This window comes from Apodemus sylvaticus, chromosome 7, assembly GCF_947179515.1.
Source record: "Apodemus sylvaticus chromosome 7, mApoSyl1.1, whole genome shotgun sequence".
Taxonomy (NCBI): Eukaryota; Metazoa; Chordata; class Mammalia; order Rodentia; family Muridae; genus Apodemus; species Apodemus sylvaticus.
Genome location: NC_067478.1, coordinates 63,330,214 through 63,356,609, shown reverse-complemented (window position 1 = coordinate 63,356,609; position 26,396 = coordinate 63,330,214). Strand labels below are relative to the sequence as shown.

The window sequence follows — 26,396 nt, the reverse complement described above, 5'->3', positions numbered from 1 at the left end:
TTCCTTTTTATTTTCCCATCTTGGAGCTTTCATCCCAAAAGACCTGAACAAACCGCTGATGTAGGTGTGGTGCTGGGCCTGGGCCTTGGTTAGGTAGAGGAGGTAGAGGCAAATACTGTGAAAGTCTGGTTTTGTAAGCATGTATTCTTCCTCTGACCCTTTCCTTCCTTCCTTTGTGTTCCGGAGTATTCTCTCTCCTCTTTTCTAGAGAGCAGTAGGACTGGTTTATTTTTTGTGAGGTATCTCCTAGACACTGAGTAACTTATATTGTCTAGCTGAGATTCACTCCGGTGCCAATTTGCTTTTTTTAAAAAATTAATTTATTTATTTATTTATATGAGTATACTAAGAACAGTCAGTGCTCTTAGCCCCTGAGCCATCTCTCCAGCCCCCTCCCTTGATTTTTCACACAGGTCAGAAAGGGCTTCAGAAGACCTGACTAGTTCAGTCGCACAGCCGGCAAGCAGACCGGTTTACACTTGCCTTTTCCATGTTGCACCTTAAGGCATTTTGGTTTGGGGATGGTTCTCACGCATGCTAGGCCAGTATTCTACCACAGAGCTACACCACAAACCCTACTTTATTTAAGTTAGTGGGAATTTAAAAAGCTAGAGCAGTTGTGCAGGGCAGTGTGGGTAGAGGCAGGCTCTCATCTTTGTGATGGTCTTACCTGCTGGCACTTGCAGGAAGATGGCCACTTCCCAAACTGCAAGCTGTGTCCTATGCTTCTGACCCATTCAGTGCCAATCTAGACAGTCCTGGATACAAAATCTAACTTCATCCCATAGCCTTGAAATCGAGCAAGTAAGGTTCTTGCTGTAGACAGGTCAGTAAACATTAACAGACAATAATTCTCTTAACCATAAAATACGAATTTAGGTCAGGTGGTGGTGATGGCGCACGCCTTTGATCCCAGCACTCCAGGACGCAGAGGCAGGTGGATCTCTGAGTTCGAGGCCAGCCTGGTCTACAGAGTGAGTTCCAGGACAGCCAGGGCTACACAGAGAAACCCTGTCAAACAAACAAACAAACAAACAAACAGAGAAGTTGTAACAATTAGTGCTTTAGGAGCTGGGGAGATACTTTAGCTGGTAAAGCGCTTGCCTTGAAAGTACCCCCAGGCCTGAGTATGACCCCTCCACCTCCTGCAAAGAAATGAGTGCTGGTTTGTTCTAGCTCTAGGAAGATGGGATTTCTAGGGTTTTGTGGGGGAAGGTGGGAATCCCAGTCAGCTTAGCTTACTCGATGAATTCTAGGTCTCTGTCACTCACTCTATCAACCAAGTAGCTGACACTTGAGGAATATGACCTCAGGTTATCCTTTGGCCTCTACATGTATACACATACAGCCCAGATGCACTTGCACACACATGAATATATACATACACATAATATACATGCACACACATTCTACCCAACCTCACACAAACCCACAAAAATGCTTAGTAAATGGTTGGTGTCATTGTCATAATATGCTCTTAGTATTTGTCAACTGATTAATCAGAAAGTGTCCTTCAGACCAGAGGGTAACTTGCTAGGATGGTCTGGCAAAGCCTGAGGCATTCTCTTCAGGGGCCAGGTGGGTGGAGCTAGGTTTAATAGTCCATTTCAGTTATGTACCAACAGAAGGACTAACCTGAACTTGGAAGAGTAGATACGGATGGCTAAGGGTGACAAGGTAGAGAATTTTTTTTTCCTTTTGAGACAGGGTTTCTCTGTGTAGCCTTAGCTGTCTTGATTTACTCTTTAGACCAGGCTGTCCGTGAAATCCCAGAGAACTACCCATCTCTGCTTCCTGAGTGCTAGAATTAAGGGCACATGCCATTACTGCTCTGCTGAAGTTGTGTTGTTGTTTGGAGCTGGGGGTAATTTGAGACAGAGTTTCTCTGTGTAGCCTGGCTGTCTTGGAACTATGTAGAGGCTGGCCTCAATTCAGAGATCTGTCTGCTTCTGCCTCCCCAGTGCTGGGACTAAAGCGTGAGCCACCATGCCCAGCAAGGTGAGCCAAAGTCAGAGAACAGTTCTGAATATCTAATGAAACCATAACAGTTTTTGCCATTTCAATTTTCTTTGGAAAGAAAGAAAAATTTAGTTTGAAAGCCCCATTCTTCCTTTTGTACTATTTGGTATCCCCATGATCTGAAAACTAAAATCTTGTGTGTGTGTGCGCGCGCCAGAATCCTTAAGTCCTGAGGGGCAATGCGGTTTGGAACTGTATGCAATGGAGGTTATGGCGACCACTGTATTTTGGAGTAATATCAAAATGAAAAAGTAGTTTTTTTTCAAACTATCCCTTCCACGTGTTGGTTCCTCTGCAGTGTCCTTCAGACTGAGTACTTACCTCGTATTGTGATGGCCTCTCTCTCTGGCCAGATTGTGACATCCAAGGTAGGTACATTGCCTGGCCCATCGTGGAATATTCCTGGACTCCTGTCCATGCTAGAAGCACATAGTAAGTATCTGTTTACCGAACTTTGACTAAATGAATGGATGATTTGAGGTGACCACTGTGGTCTGAGAGTGCATTCTCCCCCTTTCCCTCTGCCTGTCTCTACCTTTCTCTCTTTCCTCCCCTACCCCCTCTGAGATAGGGTCTCACTGTGTTGTACCATGCAGCCTGAAACTTGCTGCGTACCACAAGCTGGCCTTCAACTCACAGAGATTCACCTGCCCCTGCCTCCTAGGTACTAGGAAAAAGGCTTACACAATCTCTCCTGATTGCCGTCTAAGTTGACTGCACAGGGTTTGATGCCTAGGGTTCTCCTGTGAGTGTGGCTGGGATGTGAGGGGTGTGTATGTTGATGACTTACCTCTTGACACTAATCTGTGATTAGAGGACTGCCAAGCAAGACAGTGGCAGTGCACTAGGTGCCTTGCATGATCAATTTGAAGTAGCTTGCATTGATCGACTGGAAGCAACACTGTTAACAAGTTAGTGAGGTGCCTATGACCATGATCTACAAAGATTTAGCTTCAGATGACAGTGCGCTTGGTCAGTAGCTGGTGTTGGTGTTGTTGGTGGGGAGGCTTACTTGAGATTGTCTACAAATAGGAGAGATGGCTATATTCACCTGACATTGGGGGACCAGCAAGATGGCTGGGGCAGTAAAGGTGCTTGCTGTCATCTGATTATGAATTTGTATTATTAATTGAAGGAAAAGATTTGTGGGATTAGATTCACACTGGAAATGAGTCATATTCTTCTATTTCAGATTTTGTTTTGTTTAGTGACGTGAGTTTACAAATAGTACTTTCCGGTTTTGGTTTGACCACACGTTAAAAAGCAGCAAGTGCGCAGTCACCGGTATTCCCAGCACTTGGTGGAAGGATAGGAAGTAAAGGCAGAAAGATCAGAGATTCAAAGTCATCTTTCAGTGAGTTTGAGGCTAGCCTGAGCTACAAAGGCTATATTAAAAAAAAAAAATCAAACAGAATGCGGAAATGAATGAGTGGAGTGGGCTCAGTGGATAAGAGCACTGCTTACTCTTCCAGAGGACTTAGGTTCAATTCCCAGCCCCTACATGGCAAGCTCACACTGTAACTCCTGTTCCAGAGGATCTGACATCCTCATACAGAGATACATGCAGGCAAAACACCAATGTGTATAAAAAATAAACATACATAAATTATTCGGAAAGAACAAAAGCAGAAATGAAGACTGGCCTCTGCCAAGCAGAACCTGAGTTCCTGGCATCCAGACTTCCTTCCCTTCTTCTCCCTGGCTACCGCCCTTGATGATAGCTTGCCCTTGGTACGCCTGCGCCTAGGCGGGGCGGTGCTTTGCCCTTTGTTGTGGGCCCCAGTTTCCCAGGACACCAAGCGGCGCTGGGTGGGGCTATGCAGATGAGGTACTTGGGGGCGGGGCGGTTGCGCGGCGGCGGCCGGGGAGGGTCAGTTGGAGGCAGGCGCTCGCTGAGGCAAGAGGAGGGCACTCGGCCCGCGGCCTGACAGGGACTTAGCCCGCAGAGACCGGCCCGCGCGCGCGACCCCACACCCACCCACTCGTCCACCTACCCACTCCCCGCGCCGCCTCCTCCCACCCTGAGCAGAGCCACCGAGGATGATAAACACCCAGGACAGGTAACGGCCCGGCGCAGGCTCCCCGCCCCCATCCTCCCTCCGCAGCTCCAGAGGCCTTGCCCCCTCCCCCCCCCAGCGTCTTGCCCTCCGCCCCCAGGGGGCTCTATCCGCTCCCACTATTCCCCTTCGCCATCCCTGCCACCCGAGCCCTGAGATCGGGCCTCCTTCCGTCCTTTAGCCCCCTTCCTCCAGCCCGGCCCATCCCCCTCATCCGGGTTTCCTCCTCGCCTGGAGGGCCCCCTCCCCCCCCAAACCTGGACATAGCCTTCCAGTCAGTCGCCCCGTTTTCTTAAGTCCAGTTTCCCATACTGTGGGCTTTCTTCCACAGATTCCCCGAATTGGTTCTTACCTTCCCTAAATCTTTCTTACTCCTTCACAAGTCACTTAATCGCTTTAATCCATTCTCTAGTGAAAATTGCTTCCCAGACAGACTCCTCTCTCTCAGCATGGCTCTCCCCAAAGCAAACCCTGTCCGGCAGTTCTCACTCGGCCCTTTACCCTCTTCCCATCTCCTTTGGATGTGCAGTCCCACATTCCTTGCCCACCCTTCTCCAGGTAGGCCCATTTTCCTATCTGGGAACCCCCACTCTTTTTATTTCTCTAACACTGGATTCCATTCCTGCCCTCCATCCTGTTTTCCCAATGATGTCGCCAACACGCTAATACATAACTCCTTTAAAACTACAAAGTCTCAAATGGAACTCATCTCCCCCCCCCCTTTAAAATCATTACATCCCCTTACTTAGCCAGTCCCCTTTCCTGGGAAGATCTTTAAGTGCTACCCCCTTTAAATTTCATTCTACGATGTCCAAAACAAGACCATGGGCTTTTGGAAGTTACCTATCTCAAGACCCAATCCATGTTTACCCCAGTATTTGAAATGTACTGTTCTTTTGAAATGGTGTAGTTTTCTTAACTTTCGACCAAAGTAGGCAAAAGTCATCCCTTTAGTTCCCCTCTCTTCTTTCCACTTCCTCAGATATCCTGTATTTCTGCCCCAGACTGATGCTCTTTTCCAAAACTATTCTAGAATTTTCCTACTTCTCAGGATTTGTGATGCCACTTGCTTGTGTATTATCATGGCTTCCATTAGCAATTCAGATGTGATTCCTTTCCCTTCTCTTATAGGGCTTGTTGCTAAACTCTCCAGAACTTTTTTAAAAACACGTTCAGCCCCCATACTAGACCCTTTCTCCTCATATTGGACTTTTATGGCCTTTGACCTTGATCAAGCAGATCCATTCCTTAAACTGTCATGATCCCTCCAAACCCAGATGACATCGTCCTTGTGGCTGTTCACATAGGACCCTGATACTCAAGGTCCTCTGAAGGCTTGGGCTTCTCTTTGACTAAGGGATCTGAATATTTTCTCTTTTCTGCTTGATTCTTCTCCTTCCAGCACCATCTTTTCTCCAGCTGTTTCCCCTCACATTTCAGTGTGTCTTAAACCTAGCTACACATTAAAAGCAAACACAAACCAAAAAACTAGTTATCTGTCCTTTCCTAGATTACTCCAAATGGCCCATGGTAGAGCCTGCTTAGTGCTGTGTATTTTTAAAACTTTACAGTTGTCATGTGGAGCTTGGGTTGAACAATAGTCTCACCCCAAGAAGGCCTTAGCCTTTCCCATCACATTCCTGCAGTTCAGCCCTTCCTCTACTGACAAATGATTTCTTGTCTTCCTCTGTTCAGAAAAAAACCTGATAGTGGTGGTGTGCACGACTTTGATCCTAGAACTCAGGTGGCAGAGGCAGGTGGATCTCTGAGTTCAAGACCAGTTTGGTCTATAGATCAAGTTCTGTGATAGCCAGGGCTGCACAGAGAAACCTTTTTTTTTTTAATTTAATTTTTTTATTTAATAGAATCTCTTCTTTACCTTAAATATTTATTGCTCCATTTTTGGCCATTTTCTATTCCAACTTCATCTCTCCATATAGGAACCTCACTTACTCCCCATTTCCTGGCTTGTTACGGTTATGCTTGAGCCAGTGTCACCAAACTATCAAACGTTTGCCTGTAGTCCCATCCTGCTTTTTCCTTTTCCTTTTTCGAGACTCTCCATGTAGTCCCCAGAGCATTCCACTCTTTGATTCTGTCTTCTTTAACCCAGTCCTTCACAGCTCAGGAGGTGGAGGTGGGTGTATCCTTGGATGATGCGGGATGCAAAAGGTGATGTGTGCTGAGGATGGAGGGCAGGGTTGGAGGGTTATATGATACGGGGTTTTTCCCTGGGGTTGGAAGTGGGGCGTTTCAGTGGTCATTCTTGGGCGTCCTTTGGACGGATTGGGTCTAGGTGCCAAGTCCTTTGCAGCTTGAGGCAGACATTTGGGTATGTGAGACCAACACTTAAGGGCTTTCTTGACCAGATTGTGGGCTTTCCTTGAGTTCTAATTGTGCCGCACTTAGCCAGTGTGCTTACATGTAAAAAGAAGGGGGTTGAGTTAGCATAACGTTTAAGGTTCCTTCTAGCTGCCTAAGTGGCAAAACAGACTCATTGTCTCCAGGGCCCTTGCTTTAGTGTGGTGGTAATTTGAGGGGTTTGGCTGTGTGAGGCAGGTGGAGGGAGGAGTCAGTTGGCCTGCCAGGGCCTGGGCAAAAGCTGGTCCTTGGATTAGGCTCTTCTCCTCAGGCCTGGGGGTGGGGTGGGGTGGGTTGTACAGGGTGTCTGGTTTCTTTGCTCTATGGCAATCTTGTTTCCATAGTATGCTTCCCAGCCTCCTCTGCCGGCCTTTAACTTTCTGAAAGGAATCCTGTTGGAGTCTTAGCTGGGGGTTCTGATAACAGCCGGATGTTCTTCCCAGGCACTGTTGGTATTTTTAATGTGCAGTGTAGGGAGCTGGCTGAGAATTTAGTTCCCATTGGGTGGGGGATGGGCTTTCCAGCTTCCCTGGCTCCAGTATAAAATTCAAGAGAGGGAGGCCTACTTCCCTGGAAGAAAATAGTTGCAGAGGAGCCGGCAGTGTTTTGAAAACAAGGCTCTTCCTTTCTAGCAGTCAGATTAGTATCTCCAAAATGTCAGAATTTCTGATGGTGGGGGAAGGAAGAAGAGCAAACACAAGACCCCTTTATTATGTGTTTTGAACAGTAGGTTTAAATTGAAGAGGAAATCAAATTTTGTGACCTTTGTTTGGATTAGTAGGGGCTGGGGACACAGCATCTGTCCAGGGTACCCTGTGACAGTTGAGTATATAGAGTACAGTCAACACTGGCTTGGTTAGCCATATTATAGTCAATTTATGTGAGGGGCTCTAGAGAAAAATATTAGTTTCCACAGCTGTTTTTGCATGTGTGGGGGGAGGGGGAAGGAGCTACCTATAGTATTTTCACTGCATGGATTCCTCTGTAATGGAATTTCTGTCTCTTTCCAAATAATTTGGCATTGTTAATTCCCCTTTCTCATCAGTTTTGCTTGATGAGTATGGGGCAGTAGGGAGATTGACAGCTAGTATAGTCAGAAACACCCCTAAATTGGGTGTATGCTTTAGAAAGCAATGGGGACTAATAGCAATTCCCCATTCTGCCAAGAAACTCAAATTTAACCCTAGAGCTGTGCTTATATATGAAGGAGACTGAGGAGTAGGGCAGAGCATTTGTGGAAAAAGCCATTCATTCCTGTTTGAATTGGTGTGCAGTGGTTAGATTTGGAAGGCCCATTGAAAGTGATAGGGGCTGAGATTGGAGACATGGCTTAGTGGTTAAGAGCACTGGCTTCTCTTTCAGAGGACCTAGGTTTAATTCCCAGTGTCCAGCATCCACATGGTAGTTTATAATCATATGTAATATCAATCCTAGGGAATCCAAAGCTGCCTTCTGACCTTCAGAGGCACAGGTATTCATGCAGGTGAAATACCAACATACATAAAATAAGCCGGACATGGTGGCACACACTTTTTACCCCAGCACTCAGGAGGTAGATGCAGGTGGAACTCTTGGAGTTTGAGGCCAGCCTGGTCTACAAAGCAAGTTCCAGGACAGCCAGGGCTACATAGAGAAACCCTGTTTCAAAAACAACAACAACAACAACAACAACAAAACCCAACAAACAAAAGTGATAAGGCTGGGCATGGTGACACAGGCTTTTTAATCCTAGAAGGCAGTGGTAGATCTGTCAAGTTTCAGGCCAGCCTGGTTCACATAGTGAGTTCTAGATTAGCCAGGGCTACATGGTCAATAAGACTTTGGTAGCAAACTACACAAGAAAAAAAACAAAAAACAAACAAAAAAAACCCAGGAAGGAAGTTATAGAGTAGACTCTAATGGCTCAGTAGATGAGCAAGATAGTTTCCTGCAAACAACAGCAGCAACAAATGTCTTGTGTAAGAGAAGCTTTAAGAAAATTTCCTGGGCCTTTGATAGTATATAAACAATGATATAATCCTGCCCTCAGAGGGGAGGCTAGACTATGTGAAGAGCTAACAGCATAAACTACACAGAAGACTTTAATATCTTAAAGTACAGTACAGTACAGTACAATTATTAGCTATCCAGCAACCACAAGTGGTAATAGGGTTGTGCCTGTCATTGGCTGATGTACCAGTGTTAGTTATGTGATTAGTAAACATCTGGTACAGATATCCGGGCTGCAATTAGATGTATGTTTCTTGTAGAAAATCAACTAAAATCTATTTTTGGTTTCAACCTCTGATTCAGAGTGGTGATGTCATTTTCTTATAATCATACTGCTTGCATAGACTCCTTTTGGAGCATGTAACAGCTATGATGAAGTGACTTAATTGACTAATGCATTGCACCATACATGGCTTCTCAGATGCAGAGAGGAATCGACAGTTGGAATCCTCCTCTGTGGTCACTGTAGATTGAAGGTGCTGACACTTCCTTTCTTTTTGCATCCTTATTGCTAAATGTGCTTGTAGTTCTGGATTAGTCTTGCTTTATGTAAGGATTACTCATCAGACATATTCCTAGCACTAGAGTGCAAGCAACTCATGTGAAGGATTGAGGCTGCCTTGGGTATTGTGTGAAGCAGGATCTGAGACACAAGTGGGTCAGAAGTGGAGGGAATGAATGAAGAATACTGGGAGTGCTTTTTTTGTGTCTTTTCATTTGATACTGCCAAGGCCAGCTGATGATCCTCTCTGACAGGCAGTGGGAATGAAAGGGAGCAGACCTGAATGGGTTGAGGCCACTGCATTGGAGTGAAAAACTAAACTATCAGAGAACTTGAATTCCAAGTATTTGTTAGATTAGGTTGTGTTTGAGCAAAGTTTTAAAAAAAGGTGGTGGTGGGAAATGAATGACAGCTGCAAGTTTTTTTGGACTGTTTTGAGACAAGGTCTCACACCCTTAAATCATTATGTAGCTTTGAAGTCAGACCAACATATTGAACTCAGAGCAGTCTCCTGCTTCAGCTTCCAGAGATCTGGGACTACAAATGAGCATTTGCTGAGTTTTTCCTTTTCCTTGTGGTTCTGGGGCTCACTAAGACACGTGGCCTTTACATTCTAGGCAGGTGGCCTACTACTGAGCTACATCTCCAGCCCTGGAAGTCCTTTGTTAAGATATTTGATAGCTTTGGTGTGGAGGTGCACACCTTAATCCCTGCACTTGGGAGGTAGAGACAAGCAGGAGGATCAGAAGTTCAAGGTCATCCTCATGTACATGGTGAGTTTAAGGCAAGAAAAAAAGGTTAATTCTTTTAATTAGTACATGCCATCAAGATCTAAAAATATGGTTTCAATGATAAAAATTTGACTTAGCATCATTTTCCTTGTATACATCTGCTACATTCAGTGTCTTTTGATAGTCATCATATGAAATTGTCACTTGCTAGGGACATTTCAGATAGTAGATTCATAGACACATACATTGTTGGAGAATCGACCCCAGGACAGACATTCCCACTTTGCTATATCCTAGTCCTCACCAATGCTGTCAATTATCAGCAGTAAGTGAACTGTATATAGGTGATTGGACGTGCATTTCCTTTTAAGAGCTGAGGAAACAAGAGGCTTTAACATTAACATTCTTAGCTCTGAGCTCCAGTGTCTTGCGCTGGCTTGGATGTGGTTACTATATACCTTAAGTATGGTCTATTTGCTCTTCTCAAAAGCAGGACTGGGTCAGCTAGATGTCTGGGTACAGTATAATAAAGCTGACTTCTCTTAACCTATTGTTTTTTAAGCCTCTGGTCTTAAACTTTAAGAAAAAACATTTACGTTACATTTATTGTGTGCGTGTGCATAGTGTATGGAGGCCAAAAGCTAGTTCTTTTTTCCATGTGGGATCAAGGGATTGAACTGAGGTCATCAGGCTTGGCGGCAAGTCTTTACCTGTTGAGTCTTCTCTTCCATCTCATGCTAGAATAAATTTAAATCATCATTTTGGTGTAAGGGATTGAGTCATTTCTGCCCCCTAGTGGAGTGACTAAATCTATGGAAGGATTGGCAAAAGCTGAAATAAAACTAAATTGAATGCGGAATCCTTTCTATCTTGTGTTTGAGACTTGTCTTTAAGAAGCCACATTCTCAAGCTAGGCAGCGGTGGTACGTGCCGTCAATCCTAACACCCAGGCAGCAGGGCAGGTGATCTCTTGAGTTCAAGACCAGCCCGGCCTACAGATCCCGAGTTCCAAGATAGCCAGGGCTGGGGGGTGGGAATTCTCTTGCTCTTAAATTCTTCCAAATTCTTTTAAATTTCACTCATCATGTGACTGGCAGCTGATTTTGATATATCATTTGAACATTATCAGAAGAGAAGGTTGTTACCAGGCAGTTAGTTTCATGTTCCACAATTACTCTGTCTATCCCTCATCCTTTCAGAAATGACAATCAGATATTTTGGGTGTAGTAAGCTGCTATTCACTTCAGGTAACTAAGCAGTGTATTATAAATGGACAGCAAAGATACTTTTTAGTGATCTCATGTGTACTCAATTGTTTCTCTTATGGAACTGGTCCTGGACACAGGCCACCTTCTACAGGGATTTTAGAGAGAACAGCAGAGCTTGTGTGTGTGTGTGTTTGTAATGATGTGTTATCATGGTATGGACTTGTCGCATTTATTTGGAGATAAGGAAACCAGAAATAATCACAGGTTTACAGATTGGTGTAGGAAAGAGGCAGGCCCCAGGGATTATTTCTAGGAAAACAGAGAGGATCGTGTGCCCCTGCCCCTCCCTCACTGAGCTGTGATCCTTTCTAGGAGTGTGTGGCTTCTTGTTTCTTCCGTTTCTGATCATGAATTAGTTAAGAATTGGGATACTGGCTGGAATGTAAGGTTTATGCCCAGTTAACTCAGTAGAAGTCTGGCAGCAGAATTCTAGAATTGCAAGGGCCTTGGTGATCTAGTTGTTTTGTAAATCCAAGCAGTTCTAGTATGCAAGATGTCTTCTTACTGTCACAGATGGGATTTGTCCAGTCCTTGGGATAGTTCTACCAGTGTACATTAGCCAGCCAGTCAGCTAGTTTCCCCAGTGGCCCAGCCTTTCTGTGGTACCCCTACAGAATCTCAACAAAGGGTTAAGAAGGGGAGCCTCTGAGATGGGGTTTGGGGAACACCTGACCTGAAAAAAATTTATTTTTGTTTGCCTGGACAATGTTACTCTGTTCCTTATTATTTTATAACATGAACTCACAATAATTTGTCTAAAGTAGAAAATAGAGCCTGTCCTTGTTCAGTAGCTGTTGCTAAAACTAAGAGTTGAGAAGTATTCCCTGAGGATTTCCAGAAGGCAAGAGGTGGGTATATGTAATCATTTGCAGATGTGGATACCACCCCAGGAGCTCAGTTTCTCAAACAGTCTAGTATGTTTTTAGAACCCCAATTGGAATCCCCTGAGAAGATACCTTGAGAACTGAGCCAGGGTGGGCTTGCATTCCTTGCCTAAACTAGAACGTTGATACCAGCCAGTTGGTGGTTAGGTATGCTCATTTTTGCTGCTTTCAGTTAAAAGAACTTTACAGAAGCAAACCATGCACCAATTTGCAGGAAATGTTGATTTCTGTAGTTTAGATATGCTACACATACTTGGCTGGTTCATGTTGTCAGACCAACACTGTTGTGTAGGGAGCTGTCTGTAGCTCTCTTGTTCACTGCTTCTAGTTCCCCTGTGGCAGTGTTGTGGCTATGGGATAAGTCTGTTGCTGAGTCATGATACACATCACAGGTTTCCTCTTTCCCTGTCATTAAGCCAGAACCAAAGATGGCAGTAATTTTGTGTTTTCCTGAAAATTAACATGGCCTTCAGCCAGGCAATAGTCATGAACACCTTTAATCACAGCACTCAAAAAGCAGAGGCAGGCATATCTTCTAGTTCAAGGCCAGCCTGGTCTACGTATTGAGTTCCAGGACAGCCAAAGGCTACACAGAGAAACCCTGTCTTGGAAAAAAAAATGGCTTACACATGTGGTGGCAACAGATCCTCTACAGCCTTTAAACATTTGTAAGCTGGGGTCTCACTTTATTCAGATCCAGCAGGCACTTTTCTTGTACCTGTGTCTGTTTTGACAGTGTCAGTATTACCTATGTTCTCATGCTTCCTTTATAATCCTAGAGCACTTTGGGGCTTCTCTCTTTTTAAATTGCAGTTCCTTTGCTGAGATGGAGGATGGGAAAGTGAGTAGTCTTGGTAGTACCCAGCCCTGTTGACACTTGATTCTAAGCTTAGTGATTGTGCTATATTGGTGGCCAAGGCAGATGGTTAAGGAAAGAGACTTATTAGGGGACATGATGCTGGAGACTTAGCAGCCAAGGTAGGATGGGGGTAATCCCATATCAAGAGCTTACTGATGTTTGATAGGTGATCCTCTGGTCAGATACATCCAGCAGGACTCCCTTGGACTTCTGGGACTGAATGCCTCTTGATTAAAGTAGCATTTGTAGAAGTTTAAGAAGAAAGAACTTGAGCAGTGGGGAAGCCTTAGAACACTTGTGTATGCAGAGGGAGGGCAAGGGGCTGGAGGGGTATGGGCCAAATGTCTTGGTATTTACTGTCTGACTTTCTGTCTCTTTGCAGTAGTATTTTGCCTTTGAGTAACTGTCCCCAGCTCCAGTGCTGCAGGCACATTGTTCCAGGGCCTCTGTGGTGCTCCTGATGCCCCTCACCCACTGTCGAAGATCCCCGGTGGGCGAGGGGGCGGCAGGGATCCTTCTCTCTCAGCTCTAATATATAAGGTAAGGAGGATTTTAGTATAGAAGCTTGGGTGGAGTCTCCTAGATCCCACGGAACAGCTGCTCAAATGCTTAATTTTTTCTTAGTGTTCTCTTAGGCCGAAGTAGTGGGGTGGCTGAGGGAAAATGGGAATTGATAACTTTTTAAAATTAAATTGAAGCAGTGTATGTCTTATTGGAATCCTAGAAGGAGAGTTATTAGTACTGTTTGTTGCCTTTTAATAATGGTGATTGAAGCCCAGGACCTAGTTCAGCTTCTTTCTTTCTTAGGTTGGGAATGGAAAGTTAGCAGGGCATCAGAATTCAGTGCATAGTTAAGTGCTGGAATCTCAGGTACATATTCTATGCCCAGCTATCTTTTACTTAAAGGCAAGGCCTTAGGCCACACATGGTAGCTTAAGCCTTTTTTTTTTTTTTTTTTTTTTTTTTTTTGGTTTTTCGAGACAGGGTTTCTCTGTGTAGTCCTGGAACTCACTCTGTAGACCAGGCTGGCCTCAAACTCAGCGATCTGCTTGCCTCTGCCTTCCGAGCGCTGGGATTACAAGCATGCGCCACCATGCCCGGCTCTGGCTTTTAATTCTTAATCCTCCTGCTCCAGTCTCCAGCATAGCAATGCTAGAACATCATGTTTTTATTATTTTTCTCTTAGAGAAGGTACAGTTTGTCAGAACTGTCAGGTTAGGGATACCTAAGTTTTAATTTCAACTTTGCATTTATTACTGTAGGAACCTTGGGCCAGTTGCTAAATTGCTCTTGCCTTGTTAGCTCATATTTAAGGTGGAGCTATTAGTACATGGATATTATTTTGTGTAGTACTCAGCACTTGGTTTGTCCTTAGTAAAGATTTCCTTTCCCACCTCATTCTGGCCTTTATCAACAGCGGCTGTTCTTAGAAATGACTTTAGCTGACCTAGAGGTCTGTATTTCTGAAATGACCCTGAGACTGGCCCAAGGGATGCAGCACCCTTGGGTTAGGAAGCATAGGATGTGGCCAGTAGTAGAGATCCTGTCCTCTGCCCTAACTTTCCTCCCAGGACGAGAAGCTCACTGTAACCCAGGACCTCCCCGTGAATGATGGAAAACCTCACATCGTCCACTTCCAGTATGAGGTCACCGAGGTGAAGGTCTCTTCCTGGGATGCAGTCCTGTCCAGCCAGAGCCTGTTTGTAGAAATCCCAGATGGATTATTAGCTGATGGGAGCAAAGAAGGGTAAGGAACCAATGAAGAGAATGTCTGTTGGGGATAGCAGCTTTATAGGGGAGACTATACCTTTTCCCTTAGATCTAGTAGATAATGTTTTGTTATAAGTTATTTTTTAGCCAGTAAATCAGGCCTGCTCTAGGTTATAATTAAAGCAAATGGTTAGCATATTAACCAGTCACCAATCAATTTATCAGATTCCAAGAAGATACCAGGTTCCCCTTGAGCCTCCATACAAGAAAGGTACAATTTCAAAGACCAGGGAATACAGATGGGGTGGTGGAATTTTATTGGATTGGGCACTGTTCCTGAAGTATCCAATGTATAAAAAGCAGCCCCAGAACCTTCTCTTGACTGACCCCAGTTTCTATTTTTCTTTTGAGACAGGCTTTCACTGTATTTCTGATTGTCTTGGAACTATGTGCACCAGACTAGCCTTGAACTCACAGAGATCCACTGCCTGTCTCTAGAGTGCCGAGATTAAAGGTGTGAGCCACCAAACCTGGCCTCAGTTTATTGAGGAAACTAAATATTCCTCAGAGTATTCCTGTCAATGTAGTAATCACAATAAACTGGGCTCTACTGAAGCCCCATACTGTCTTGTGATTGGCACTAACTTTAAGTCAATATTACTAACAGATAAAGAACTCGTTATAGGAAGAGAGAAGCCCCTCCCTCCTCCCAGGGTCTGTAACTTATTTTTCTCTTCATGTAGGGCTCTAGGTTGGGGTCTTCAAATGGGAAACTTTCTTTGGAGATTCTGTATTAATTTTGCTGGCTTTAGGCTCAGAAGGTCCTTTAAGGGTGGGGTGGGGAGGAAGTCTGAGGTGGTAGTGGACCTGAGCAGTGCTGTTTCTGCAGATTATTAGCACTGCTAGAGTTTGCTGAGGAGAAGATGAAAGTGAACTACGTCTTCATCTGCTTCAGGAAGGGCCGGGAAGACAGAGGTGAGCAGTCAGAACAGTCTAACACCTATGCAGAGGGCTGTACACCGTGGACATTTGCCTTACCGAGCTGGAGAGTTTTGGCTAAGGGGAAGTGCCTAAGGACCTAGTATTGTTTGATTGATCTTTGGAGTTTTCCCTGGATTTGAGCCTCATCAGAGTCCCTTCTATGCTTCATTTTCTGCAGCTCCACTCCTGAAGACGTTCAGCTTCTTGGGCTTTGAGATTGTGCGTCCAGGTCATCCCTGTGTCCCCTCTCGGCCAGATGTGATGTTTATGGTTTACCCCCTGGACCAGAACTTGTCTGATGAGGACTAATGGTCACAGAGGATGCTTTGCCCAAGAGCCACAGTGGGGGAAGAGGGGAAGTTAGGCAGCCTTGGGACAGAGGAGAGGGTTTCTGGCTGTCTAGGGAAGGACATTGAGGGGCTCAGGTTGAGGGTTGCCCATTGTGTTCTCGGAGTTGACTCGTTGAAATTGTTTTCCATAAAGAACAGTATAAGCATATTATTCACATGTAATCACCAATAGTAAATGAAGATGTTTATGAACTGGCATTAGAAGCTTTTTAAACTGCGCTGTGATGTGCTCCATCTACCCTAGGGGAGGACATTGCCTGGAGGGGGAGGGACTGCCTGGTCCAGGACAAGGCCTGGAGGGCTGGTGGGCAGGACTGTCAGGCTCAGGTCTCCTTGGAGTTGGGCTTTCTTCTTTTGGTTTTTAAGACTTAGGTATTTTCTTTCTTTGCTTCTTGTCATCCAGGGGCTCCTGAGTATAGGCTTTTTAGCTCCTGGGCAGTGTCCTTGGGTTGTTTTCGACACTCCACCTTGAGCTTCCAGCATTTTGTGTCTGGCCTGGTGTAAGCAGGTCTGACCTCGCTTTCTTTACAGCTTAGTGTTATTCTGGCATTTGGTTAAGCTGGCTTAATCTGTTTAATGTTACCAGTGCATTTTAAATAGGGGCACTGAAACTCATTCCCCCACACCAGGGCTTTTTTGGGGGGTGCCTGGGCCTTAAGAGACTAGCCAAACTACATCTCAAGTTACCACCAGAGTTCTTGCCTCTGTGGCCTAGGCCCCCAAGATCTCTTTCCTAGCAAGAGCAGAGAGGAAGAATACCAAACTCAGGGCCTGGGGTTTGTGGGGGAACCTGTTCTTAGCGACTGATGCCTCTGGCTGGCCAAGCATAGTACTGACTGCCTCCTTTACAGGTTCAGAACAGTCCTGCGCTGCAGGGCCAAAGGGTAGGGCTGGACTACAGAAATGGCCTGCCTTTTAACTGCTTTCACCAAACAGCTTGTTCTAAAGAGAAAAGGGAGAGAGATCTACTGGGTGTGGGGGTGTCAGGGAGGCAAGTATGTTGTGTTACTGTGTCAATAAACTGATTTAAAGTTGTGGTTGGTCTGTTTTTTATTTCTGTACCAGGACTAACTTTCCTATATGACTAGAGCTTAACACAATACAAGTATGATACATACTTCCCAGGGACAAGGCTGCTGGTCTCTGGGGCCATGTTATACTATGAAACTCAGGGTTGCTAGGAGTGGGAAACACTAAGTGCCCGTGGAGAGAGAGGTGACTATGTAACACGTTTCAGTGTGGTATTGACTAACTCAGAATTCCAGTTGTTACATACAGGACTGGGTCTTAAAACTTTGTCAATCTTCCTGCCTTAGCCTCTGGAGTGTCAGCATGCATGGTTCTAAGCAGCACATTCTGGTCCATTTTAGTTTTGTCTTCTGGTCCCTTTGTACCATCAGCATGAGAATTCAGTCATCTTTCAGTGGTCCTGGAGAGGGAGCCAAACACTCCTACTGCCTTCTCAGATTTCTCCCAGATACCCCTTCTCAAGGCAATGTTGTTCTACCTATGGATTTGTAATTGCCTTATAGTCAACCTTTAGTTTCTTTACAGGCTTTGCCCAATTTCCAGCTTGTTTTTTATGAAGCTTACCTGTACTGTATTTAGCAAACTCATTAAATTTAGGTTCTACCTGCACATGGTATTCCTTCAAAGTGATTCACTTGAAAATTCCCTCCATCAAACAGATGACTCCTAGAGACAGCCTAAAGATCAAGAGTCAAATGTAAAACCTGAGATACCCATTCATAGATAAATAGGGGTAACAGTCCTTTACTGTCAGCCAAAGCTCACGGGGAACAGTGTTTCTTCTGCTGCTGTCTGTGGTTGCTTCCTGTTTATAGCCTGTGAAATGGGCTGATTGGAAACCATATACCTACCCAAAGAGATCCCTGTCCAAAAAAAAAAAAAAAAAAAAAAAAGAGGGCTATTGAAGACCACCACTGACAACATAATCATGGTAAGCAGGCAGCAGCACTTCATTAAAAAAAAAAAAAAAGCAACTTAGAAAATTTGGGAGTGGTGAAGAGAAGGATAGGGGAGATGTGTGAAAGGCAACCTTTAGTCTAAATGTAAGAACAGGGACATTAAAAACTTTATTCAATAAATACAACAAATAATTTAAAAATATATTTCAATTCCAAAGCCAATTAAGAAAAGGAAGTAGAAACAAAGAGGGAAAGGGGAGGGGAAGGCAAGGAGAGAGGCTGAGCATGGCTCGGCTGGGCTATCCCAGACAGTATCACTGTTTGAGTCTCAAAAGCTCTTACCAGTAGATCCTTAGCCCTTGATAGCATAGGAGTCTAGGAGTAATCCTGGAACCAGATTTCTGAGGCTAGGATGGGTATGGGTAGTGTGGGGTGGAGTGTTGGGTGGGGGCAGGCAGGTAATTTCCCACTTGTTTCTAAAAACCTTTCATTCTAACGCCCAGGCAGGTTTAAGTAGTGCAAAATCTCAGGCAGAGAGCACCCAGGTGCATAGTTTCATATGAATGAATGTCCAAAGACAGGGGTCTCTGGGAAGCAAGTCCCAGAGCACCCAGGGGTCCAAAGCCACTTTGGTGAGTGAGATCTAAGGGTTAAAAAAAAGAGGTCAGGATACAGGATCAGCCAGTGGCCAAGCTGGAAAACAATTCTGGGCAGGAAGAAGCTACAGGGCAGGTAGTGGGCACACTGGGTTCACCAGCTTGCTGTCAGCCAGGAAAGGCCAAGCTGAGGATGCGCATGGAGCAGGGCTAGAGAAAGGACAGGGAAGCTGAGGGGGAACAGAACAGCTAGGGGAGGAGGCAGCAGCCCAGCAGCAAACTCCAGGAGAAATAACCAGCAGCCCTCACAGATTTGTGATTGTCTCTTAAAAAGATTTATTTTCTCTTCTTGCCTGAATGTACAAAGGCAAAAAGAGTACAGTTTGTATATATATATATTTATATATATATATATATATATATAAAAAAACAAGGAACTTGGTAATGTACACTTTACAGAAGGGAAGATCAGGAAGACTGAAATTAAATTCAACAGAGCAACGCCAATGGAACAAAAGCTATGAACAGCAACACTGTCCCTCCAGCCCGGGCCTCCAGCCTGCCCCAACCTGCTCCCAGCAGGAGGGCTGAGCACCAAGGCAAGCAGTGGGCTGGGGCAGGAGGGGCCCAGAGCAGGGAATCACTGGAAAGTTTCCTGGGATGCCCTAGTAATAAATGACAAAGGCCCAGAATTATGGGCCAGCTAGCTGCCCAGCTGAATCTTGGGGGGGCATCAGAGTACACAGATAGGGTATATGGGGTAGGTGATGAGGCCTCAAACCTATATCCAATTCTCTAGCCCTTCTGCAGTCTTAACGCCCTTAAACTAAGTTCCCCCACCCCACCCTGGAGCCTGGAGAGGAGGTGCATGAAATGATCATTTCAGAGGATACCCTCTTACCCGGCCTTCTGTTTCTGTGACCTTGAGATGTGTGGAGTGTGAAGGCTAAGTGGAGACTACATGGACAAGTTTAAGAGAGAAACGAGGAGCAGATGTGAATCCTAAGCAGCAGCTGGCAAGCGGCAGCTGCCCTTCTTCAGGGTGAGGCCCCTTCTTCCTATAGCTTCTCTTCCACATGGGTCCCTTGAGATCATTAACACCAAGAGCTTGGGCAGGGTGGCTTAGTGAGAGGCTTGGCTTGGTGGTCTGCACCAGATCTTGTCTTTCTAACTAAGTGCCACAGGTAGTTCCCTATTGTGAAGTGGAGGTGGACAGCTAATCTAGCACTAGTCAGGAATTTCCACAGCTACTACAGCTGTGTACTACTTCAGAGCGGGAAGACTGGATTTGGACCAGGGACCAGGAGGATGGAGCTGAGAACATAGTGTCATTTGTCTACTGCTAATCTCGTTTTAGAGCAGCACCTGTTCTTCAAGGGGCACTTGGGTAGAGGGAACAAAGAGATGACTTTTTCTAAGGGGAAGAGGGGAGAGAGACAGACAGGGAGGGCGGGGAGAGGGGAGAGGGGAGAGGGGAAGAGAGAGAGAAAGCTGTTTCTTCTGCAGAATCTAAGGCTGTCTTGCAAATACAGACACACCTCTGTTATAAAATGAAGTGGAACAGGCAGGAATGTGGGCCATGCCTACCCAATGAAAACAAAATTGCTCCAATGGTTTTTTTTTTGTTTTTTGTTTTTTTACAATATGTACAAAGCACACTGCAAACTAGTGCCACAGATACATACAAAACACACAATATTTAAAAAATAGGAACAGATGGGAGCATGGCTCTGCTCACTGGAGTCTTGTTGGGGAAGCATAATTAGGCTGACAGTCACTTTCTTAGGGTAATGGGTTAGTTAAGATGGTGTCCCCAACATCTACCTCCACGAATGAAAGGGGGGTCACTGCCCAGACTACTACTTACTGGGGCAGCATGTGGCAGAGGGAACCGTGGTGGTGAGGAGGCTGTTTGGAGTCCTGCAAACAGGACTAAACAAAAGGATTTTTTCCAAGTGCCCAGAACCCAACTCCAACAAAAACAAGGACTTGGAATCAGGAAAGGTTTGGAGGTCAGACGTGCTAACTACCAAAGCCTGATTATATATGAGGAGGTTCATGGGTTCTTAGGAGATAGCTTCTCTTGGGCTTTGTGCTTAATGTCTTCCACCACCCCACTTTCCCAAAGAAGTTAGAGACACCCACCTTCCTGCTCTCAAACTGTCACTTTTGACATGCTTGCTATAAGCTCCCCATTAGCCTAAGCTGGTACCTGGGCATCTTTCTCTCTCTCTTGCAGTCCAGAGGGCAAAGACAGGAGGAGAGGGGTTACAAAGGGATGATACCCTGCAATAGCAGAGAACTAAAAAACATCCCACATGCTGGGAAGAAGTGACTGATGAAGCTAGGTCATCACTTTCCCTAACATGACTTTGTAGCTCAGGAGAACAGAGAATGCCTGCTCCTGAAAGCCTTATCCACTGAGCCCGCTCTGACTTGGATATGCAGTTTTAGGGTCTAAGGAGCAAATCACCTCCCTTGGCCAGTGACCCCCTAAACAAAAATGTGTGTTACAAAGACACTCCTCATATTGGCACATATGCAGTTACAGAGTGAACTGTATAAAATCATGTACCTGTAGACAGAGGAACTGGGATGTATACATTTGTGACCCTAAGTGAGAAGGATACTCAGATAACTGGATGTCTTCAAGAACAGCCTGCCTTCTGGTTGCTGCTCTAAAGTGATGTGGCAGACTTCAAAGTTGCCCAAACTGGGAGGAAGTCTATTCTGCCTGAGTTGTAGGAGCCAAGCAGTAGAAGAGGTGAGGTCAGTATGGGGAATCCCCCCTGGGAAAGGCACCAAGGGGTTAAAAAAGAAAGAGAAAGGGCAAGGAGTTGGGAGATAAAAAGCAGCAGGAATTTTGGTGAGGAAGCAGATTCAATTTCACAGACTCCATTTAAGCTCCAGCTCCTCCCAGCACCCCAGGGAGTCCTGTGCTGGTGCTAGAACCCCTGTCTTCCGCCTAACAGGAGCACAAGACTGGTGGGGCAAGGGCCTTACTCTCCCCTTTCCAGGTTAGGCTCTGAGCATTTATCTGTGCTCACATCAGAGGGGGATGTCTCCACACTTGAAGACCTTGTCTTCGCAATTACAGAGGAAACAGCTCCCTACTTCTTTCCTGAGATTTAATTTCTCCATGTGCTGCCAGTTCCCAGGCCCCAACCCACTGAGGAAATGTGCAATCTGGTTTATGGTGGTAATGACAGTGAGGGGTATGGCTGCTGTGCTGTCTTCAGATTTTATCCCGTGTGTGGGGTCCCTCCCAGGTGTGTGTGGTGCTGCTCTGGCAGTAAACCAGGGGCTAAGGTAACAGAGCAGGAATTTCTCTGGGATGAGGCTGTGTTCTCTCAGTTGCTCCTATGCCTTCATCTCCATAGACGCCACAACAAAACTGTGGCTGAGAGAATAAATATTTTTGCAAAGTACCAGTTCTCCAGCTCCTGAGGAAAAGGGAGGGTCAGGGGGGTCGTAGGGTTTAGTGGAGGTGAGCCAGCCAAGGGTCTGCCTTCAGTCACGGTAGGCATGGCAAACGGGATGATCGACACCGTAACTGACGGTAAAGTGGCACCTCCAGCATCACCTGGGATGAGCCAGTCTGGCCCATGAAGCTGACTTCATCTGGGCACTTGGTGTTCTGCAAAGGAAACACAGGTAAACAGCTAATTGTGGGCTGCTGGCATCACAACCACAAGATGGCGCTCTAAGAAAATGAACTGGCCTGGCAAGATGGTTTGGTGAGTAAGGGTGCTTCCTGCCAAGCATGAGATGAACTCCATCACCAACAGTTGGGAAGAGGGAACTCCCAGTAAATTGTTCTTTGAGCTCAGCTCACAAGAACTACCCTTCACAACAAAGTTAAACAGAAAAGAACTGCAGCCCCATCTGGTGCTGGTCCTCCACAGGCTTTCAGATGCACATAGCTTCACAAGAGGCTGGTGCCACAGGCCTGGCCAACTGTCTCCCTGACATCACATAGTTAACCCTCACTTGCAGGGATTCTGTGGCTCCAAGTAGCAATGACTCCTGTTAATCTGTTACTGCAAATTAACAAAACCCACTTACCTTTCTCACCTCCGGGGGGGTGGGTAGAGTGAGGGAGCTGAGCCTTGCTGGCTGGCAACAATGGCTGTAGAAGAAAGCCCTGGGCAAGCAGAGAACATAACTCAGGGGATCAGCCTTTACAAGTTGGCTCCATATGGGGAGCTTCCCCTTAAATTTCCCTACCTAGCGCCATTGGAATTTGGGGGTGCTGACAGAAAAACCCTGATCAATGTGCAGCTGCTTGTTTACCTCTAGTGGTTCCTTACTCTGCTGAAAAATGAGAAGCTCCCAAGCTCCAGGGACAAATAAGTTCCAGCCTAAAGCAAGGTACTTTAGGACTCAGTGTTTAAGACAGGGTCTCTGTAATGTGTACATGTGTAGAGGTCATAGGACTATTGAGTGTCATTCTTAAAGTGCCTTCTGTCTTTTGTTTGAGACAAGGCCTTTCACTGGCTTGGAACTTGGCCAAGTAGGCCAGGCTGGCTGGCCAGTGAGCTCCAGGGATCTGCCTGTTCTCCTCCTACCTGATTACTGTAGTTAAAAGCACACACTACCACATCTGTCTTGTTACATGGATTTTGAGGACTGAATTCAGGTCCTCTGCTTGTAAAGCGAGTGCTTTACTAAGTCTTCTTCCCATTCTGCCTTGAATTTATTTTTATATTATTGCTTCAACCTCTTAAGTGGTGGGAATCATCTCAAATTAGAAATGGGGGGAGGGGATGAAAAAGATTCTTTGAGGGCAGGGGCCTTGCTACTACTGAAAGGAGACAAAAGCCAGAAGACAAGCGCCTTACCTGCGGCATAGGGTAGGTTGTACTGTGCTGGGAGCAAGGAATAGCCCAAGTGGTGGTGGTGGTGGTGTGTGGACATCAGACGCTGGGAAGGGGACGTGCGGGGCCGGTCGGCACTCCTGTCAGCACCTCCTGCTCCCCCAACACTGCCACAGCTGCCACCACCCCCAACCACCCCACAGCCTCCTCGATCTCTCTCCTGAGAATTTTTATCACTTATCTGGAAAGGAAAGGAGATACATCAAGGTACTGTGATGAGATATATATACACACTAGTGATCTAGCCAGTGTTCTATATCCTGACTCTCAAACTGCAGGGTATCTACAGATAAAGGGGGTGCCCTTGGCATCTTGTCAGGACCTGAACTTGCCCACTCGCCCCCCCCCCCCCCCCGCCCCGGGCTGTGGACAAGGAAGGACCTGGGCTGTATCCACTTACCGTGGGAGACTTGCTCTTGTAGTGACTGGCATGTTGCTGTAAGATGTCCAGGGCTTTGGACTCTGAGCTGGCTTTGCAGCTCACACTGGGGCTGGCACGTGCCTTGTCGGCATCCTCTCCACCTGAGACCTTGCTGCCGTATGGGGAGAAAGAATAGCTGGAAGGCAAATAGGAACCTAGGAAAGGAGAAATAAAGCAGTCAAAGAAATGAAGGCAGAAGAAACTACTCTAGTGAATGGTCAGGTGGCATCGGTTCTCCTGGGCAGATTTTCTACCACAGCTCCTAGCTTCCTCCTCTTTTAACAAGCTCTACCGAAGAACGGGTGAAGGGATAGCACACAGCACAGGTTTCCCAAAGCTGACTTCTCGGATCTCCTATGTTTATCAGAGTCACATGATAAAATGGAAAGATCTAAGGATCTAAAGTCGGAAAGCCTTGGGCTGCATAAGTAAATAAAGTGACAGCCTTTTTGAATTTCAGTTTATTATCAAAATAAAGATATCAGCCAGGCATGATGACATACCTATAATCCCAACACTGTGGTGGTTGTGACAGAATTCTGAGCTTAATGTCAGCCTAGGCTACATGAGATCCTGTTCTCCAAAACGAAACAAGGGCTGTTGCGGTGGCTCAGTGGGTAAAAGCATTTGCTGCTAGGCTTGATGACCTAAGTGTGATCCCAGCACTCAGGCCAGAAGCAGGCAGGCCTATGTGAAGGTGAAGCCAGTCTGAACTATTCTAGGCCAGCCAGGATTACATAATGAAACCCTGATTTTATAATAATAATAATAAAAAAAAAAGGGTGGGGGGGGTGCACACTTTTAATTCCAGTACTGGAGAGGCAGAGGCAGGCAGATTACTGAGTCCAACACCAGCCTGGTGTACATGAGTTCCAAGTCAGCCAAGGCTTTTTCAAAAAAGGGTGGTGGTCCTGAAGAGATGGCTCAGTATCTGTTAAGAGCACTTATTGTTCTTCCAGGAAACCGGGGTTCAATTCTCAGCACACACATCAGGTGGCTGTATGTAACCCCAGCTCTAGGGAAGCTGGTTCCTCTGGAAGGTCAGCCTGGGCAGGATGGCCAGACTGTCTCAAAAACTGAAGCTGTGCTGGGAGACAGCTCAGTGTTTAAGAACACTTGCTTGGATTGCAAAGGACCCAGATTTCATTTCAGGCACCTACATGGTGGCTCACAACTATTTATAACCCTAGCTCCATGGTATCTAACACCTTTTTTTTTTTTTTGGCTTCCCTGGGTATCAGATGTGCACATGGTGCACATATATACATTCAGGTAAACATTCACACAAAAACACAACCATGCTTGCCATACAAGCATGAGACCAGAGTTCAGATCACCAGGGCCTACATAAAAGGCCAAGTGCAAGTACCCATAATTCTAGAACTGTGAAAATACAGACAGGAGAACCCCTGGGGCTCACTGGCAAGTCAGTCTAGAATAATCGAGTTCCAGGTTCAATGAGAACCACATTTGAAAAACTAAATCAGCAAAGAAGACAAGTGACATTGACCTCTGACATTGACCTCTGATCTCCACACACATGCAAATGCATACAAGCAAAAGCTGCGTGTGGTGGCATATGCTTCTAATTCTATCACTGGGGAGTAGAGGCAAGAGAAGGGAGGAGAGCTGGTTAATTATAGGCTAACAAACAAGGGCTACACAGTAAGACCCCATCTCAACAATAAAAACAGAACAATAGGAAAAATTCATAAGTCATTCCAGACAGTGCATGGACTAGAGAAAGCCTCAACAGATGGAGCTTTTATTTGTATATAGATGGTAAGGCACACACCACGAGGATAAGATGATCTCCTTATCTGTTTGAAAAGCTTACTTGTATTTAGAATTTACCCCACAATAATGCCAGCAGAATGTCAAGACTAACTCTGGAGGCTGGGAGCTATAAGGGGTGAATGCCCAGGCTGACCTAAATGGAAAACAGGGATTACCAGAAGCTGAGGACAGGAGGGCAGGGCAGGGCGGGGTAGGGTAGGGTAGATAACAAACAGATGCCCAAACATAGACCAAGGTATGAGCTCTGGTGGACTGCCCCACAGTGGAGTGGCCACAATTCACATAGCTCATGAAGTGCTAGTAGAGAACATGGAGTGGCATTTCCCTTGCCTGGGTCAGTGAACACTGAGTGTGGTGAATGGCTACATCATGGCCAGACATGGTGGTGCATGTTTTTAATCCCAGCACTCAGGACAGAGGCAGGTGGATCTCTACAAGTTAAGAGTCCAGCTTGTTCTACACAGGGAGTTCCCAGGCCAGCCAGGGCTACAAAATGAAATCCTGTCTCAGGAAAACAAAAATAACTAACCCTCTCCCAACCCTCATAGCTCTTCAGGCAACAGAAATTAGTGTGTAGAGTGGAATATGAACATTTTTTAAACAAGTTAAAAAACATTTAAACTTTGACCCACTGAGAACTCATTGTCAGCAGTGTAAAAACTAATTTTTCTCAAGCTGAACCTACTAGACATCCCCCCAACTGACTTCAATATGTTCTCTGCATCCCCAGCAGCTTTCTGATCTTACAGCTGAGCACAACCTCAAAGCTGAATGCCTGCGTTGTTCTGGTTTGAATCTTATTTGTCACATGTACTGCTCCCGCTGTATTAAGCTGTGAAGTCCTTGGTGGAGGGAACTGGTCTCCTCTATTTTTTTAGTATTCCCCACAGTGCCTTGCATGCAGCAGAAATCAGAGTGCATGTCTAAAGACATTCCAGCAGAGAGAAGATGGCTGTGGCACACATGAGTTTTACCACTGATCAAGAAAATCTGACTGTAGAAGCAACCTTAGCTGACGCACAGGAGAGGTGGTTTTTCTGATTGTAATTAGGGTCATTTAAGGTTA

General features: G+C 45.7%; 2 protein-coding genes across 4 annotated transcripts in view; one reads left to right on the top strand and one right to left on the bottom strand.

The window, feature by feature from the left end:
• The first annotated feature begins 3,874 nt into the window (after positions 1-3,874).
• Positions 3,875-16,746, top strand: Oaz2 (ornithine decarboxylase antizyme 2). The gene is given in 6 exon segments (XM_052187998.1): positions 3,875-4,079; positions 13,053-13,128; positions 13,130-13,210; positions 14,242-14,417; positions 15,270-15,355; positions 15,540-16,746. Coding segments are annotated over 6 exon segments (570 nt in total). The 5' UTR covers positions 3,875-4,059; the 3' UTR covers positions 15,671-16,746.
• A 1,038-nt stretch (positions 16,747-17,784) lies between these two features.
• The window catches only part of Znf609 (zinc finger protein 609), a 141,783-nt gene continuing 133,171 nt past the window's right edge, over positions 17,785-26,396 (bottom strand). For all 3 annotated transcript variants that reach the window (XM_052187995.1, XM_052187996.1, XM_052187997.1), the window contains 4 exons: positions 23,513-23,688; positions 23,077-23,293; positions 22,301-22,379; positions 17,785-21,872 (listed from right to left, as the gene is read on the bottom strand). In XM_052187995.1, coding sequence (XP_052043955.1) covers positions 22,306-22,379; positions 23,077-23,293; positions 23,513-23,688 — 467 coding nt within the window. In that variant the 3' untranslated portion in view covers positions 17,785-21,872; positions 22,301-22,305. The remainder of the gene's footprint in view (positions 21,873-22,300; positions 22,380-23,076; positions 23,294-23,512; positions 23,689-26,396) is intronic.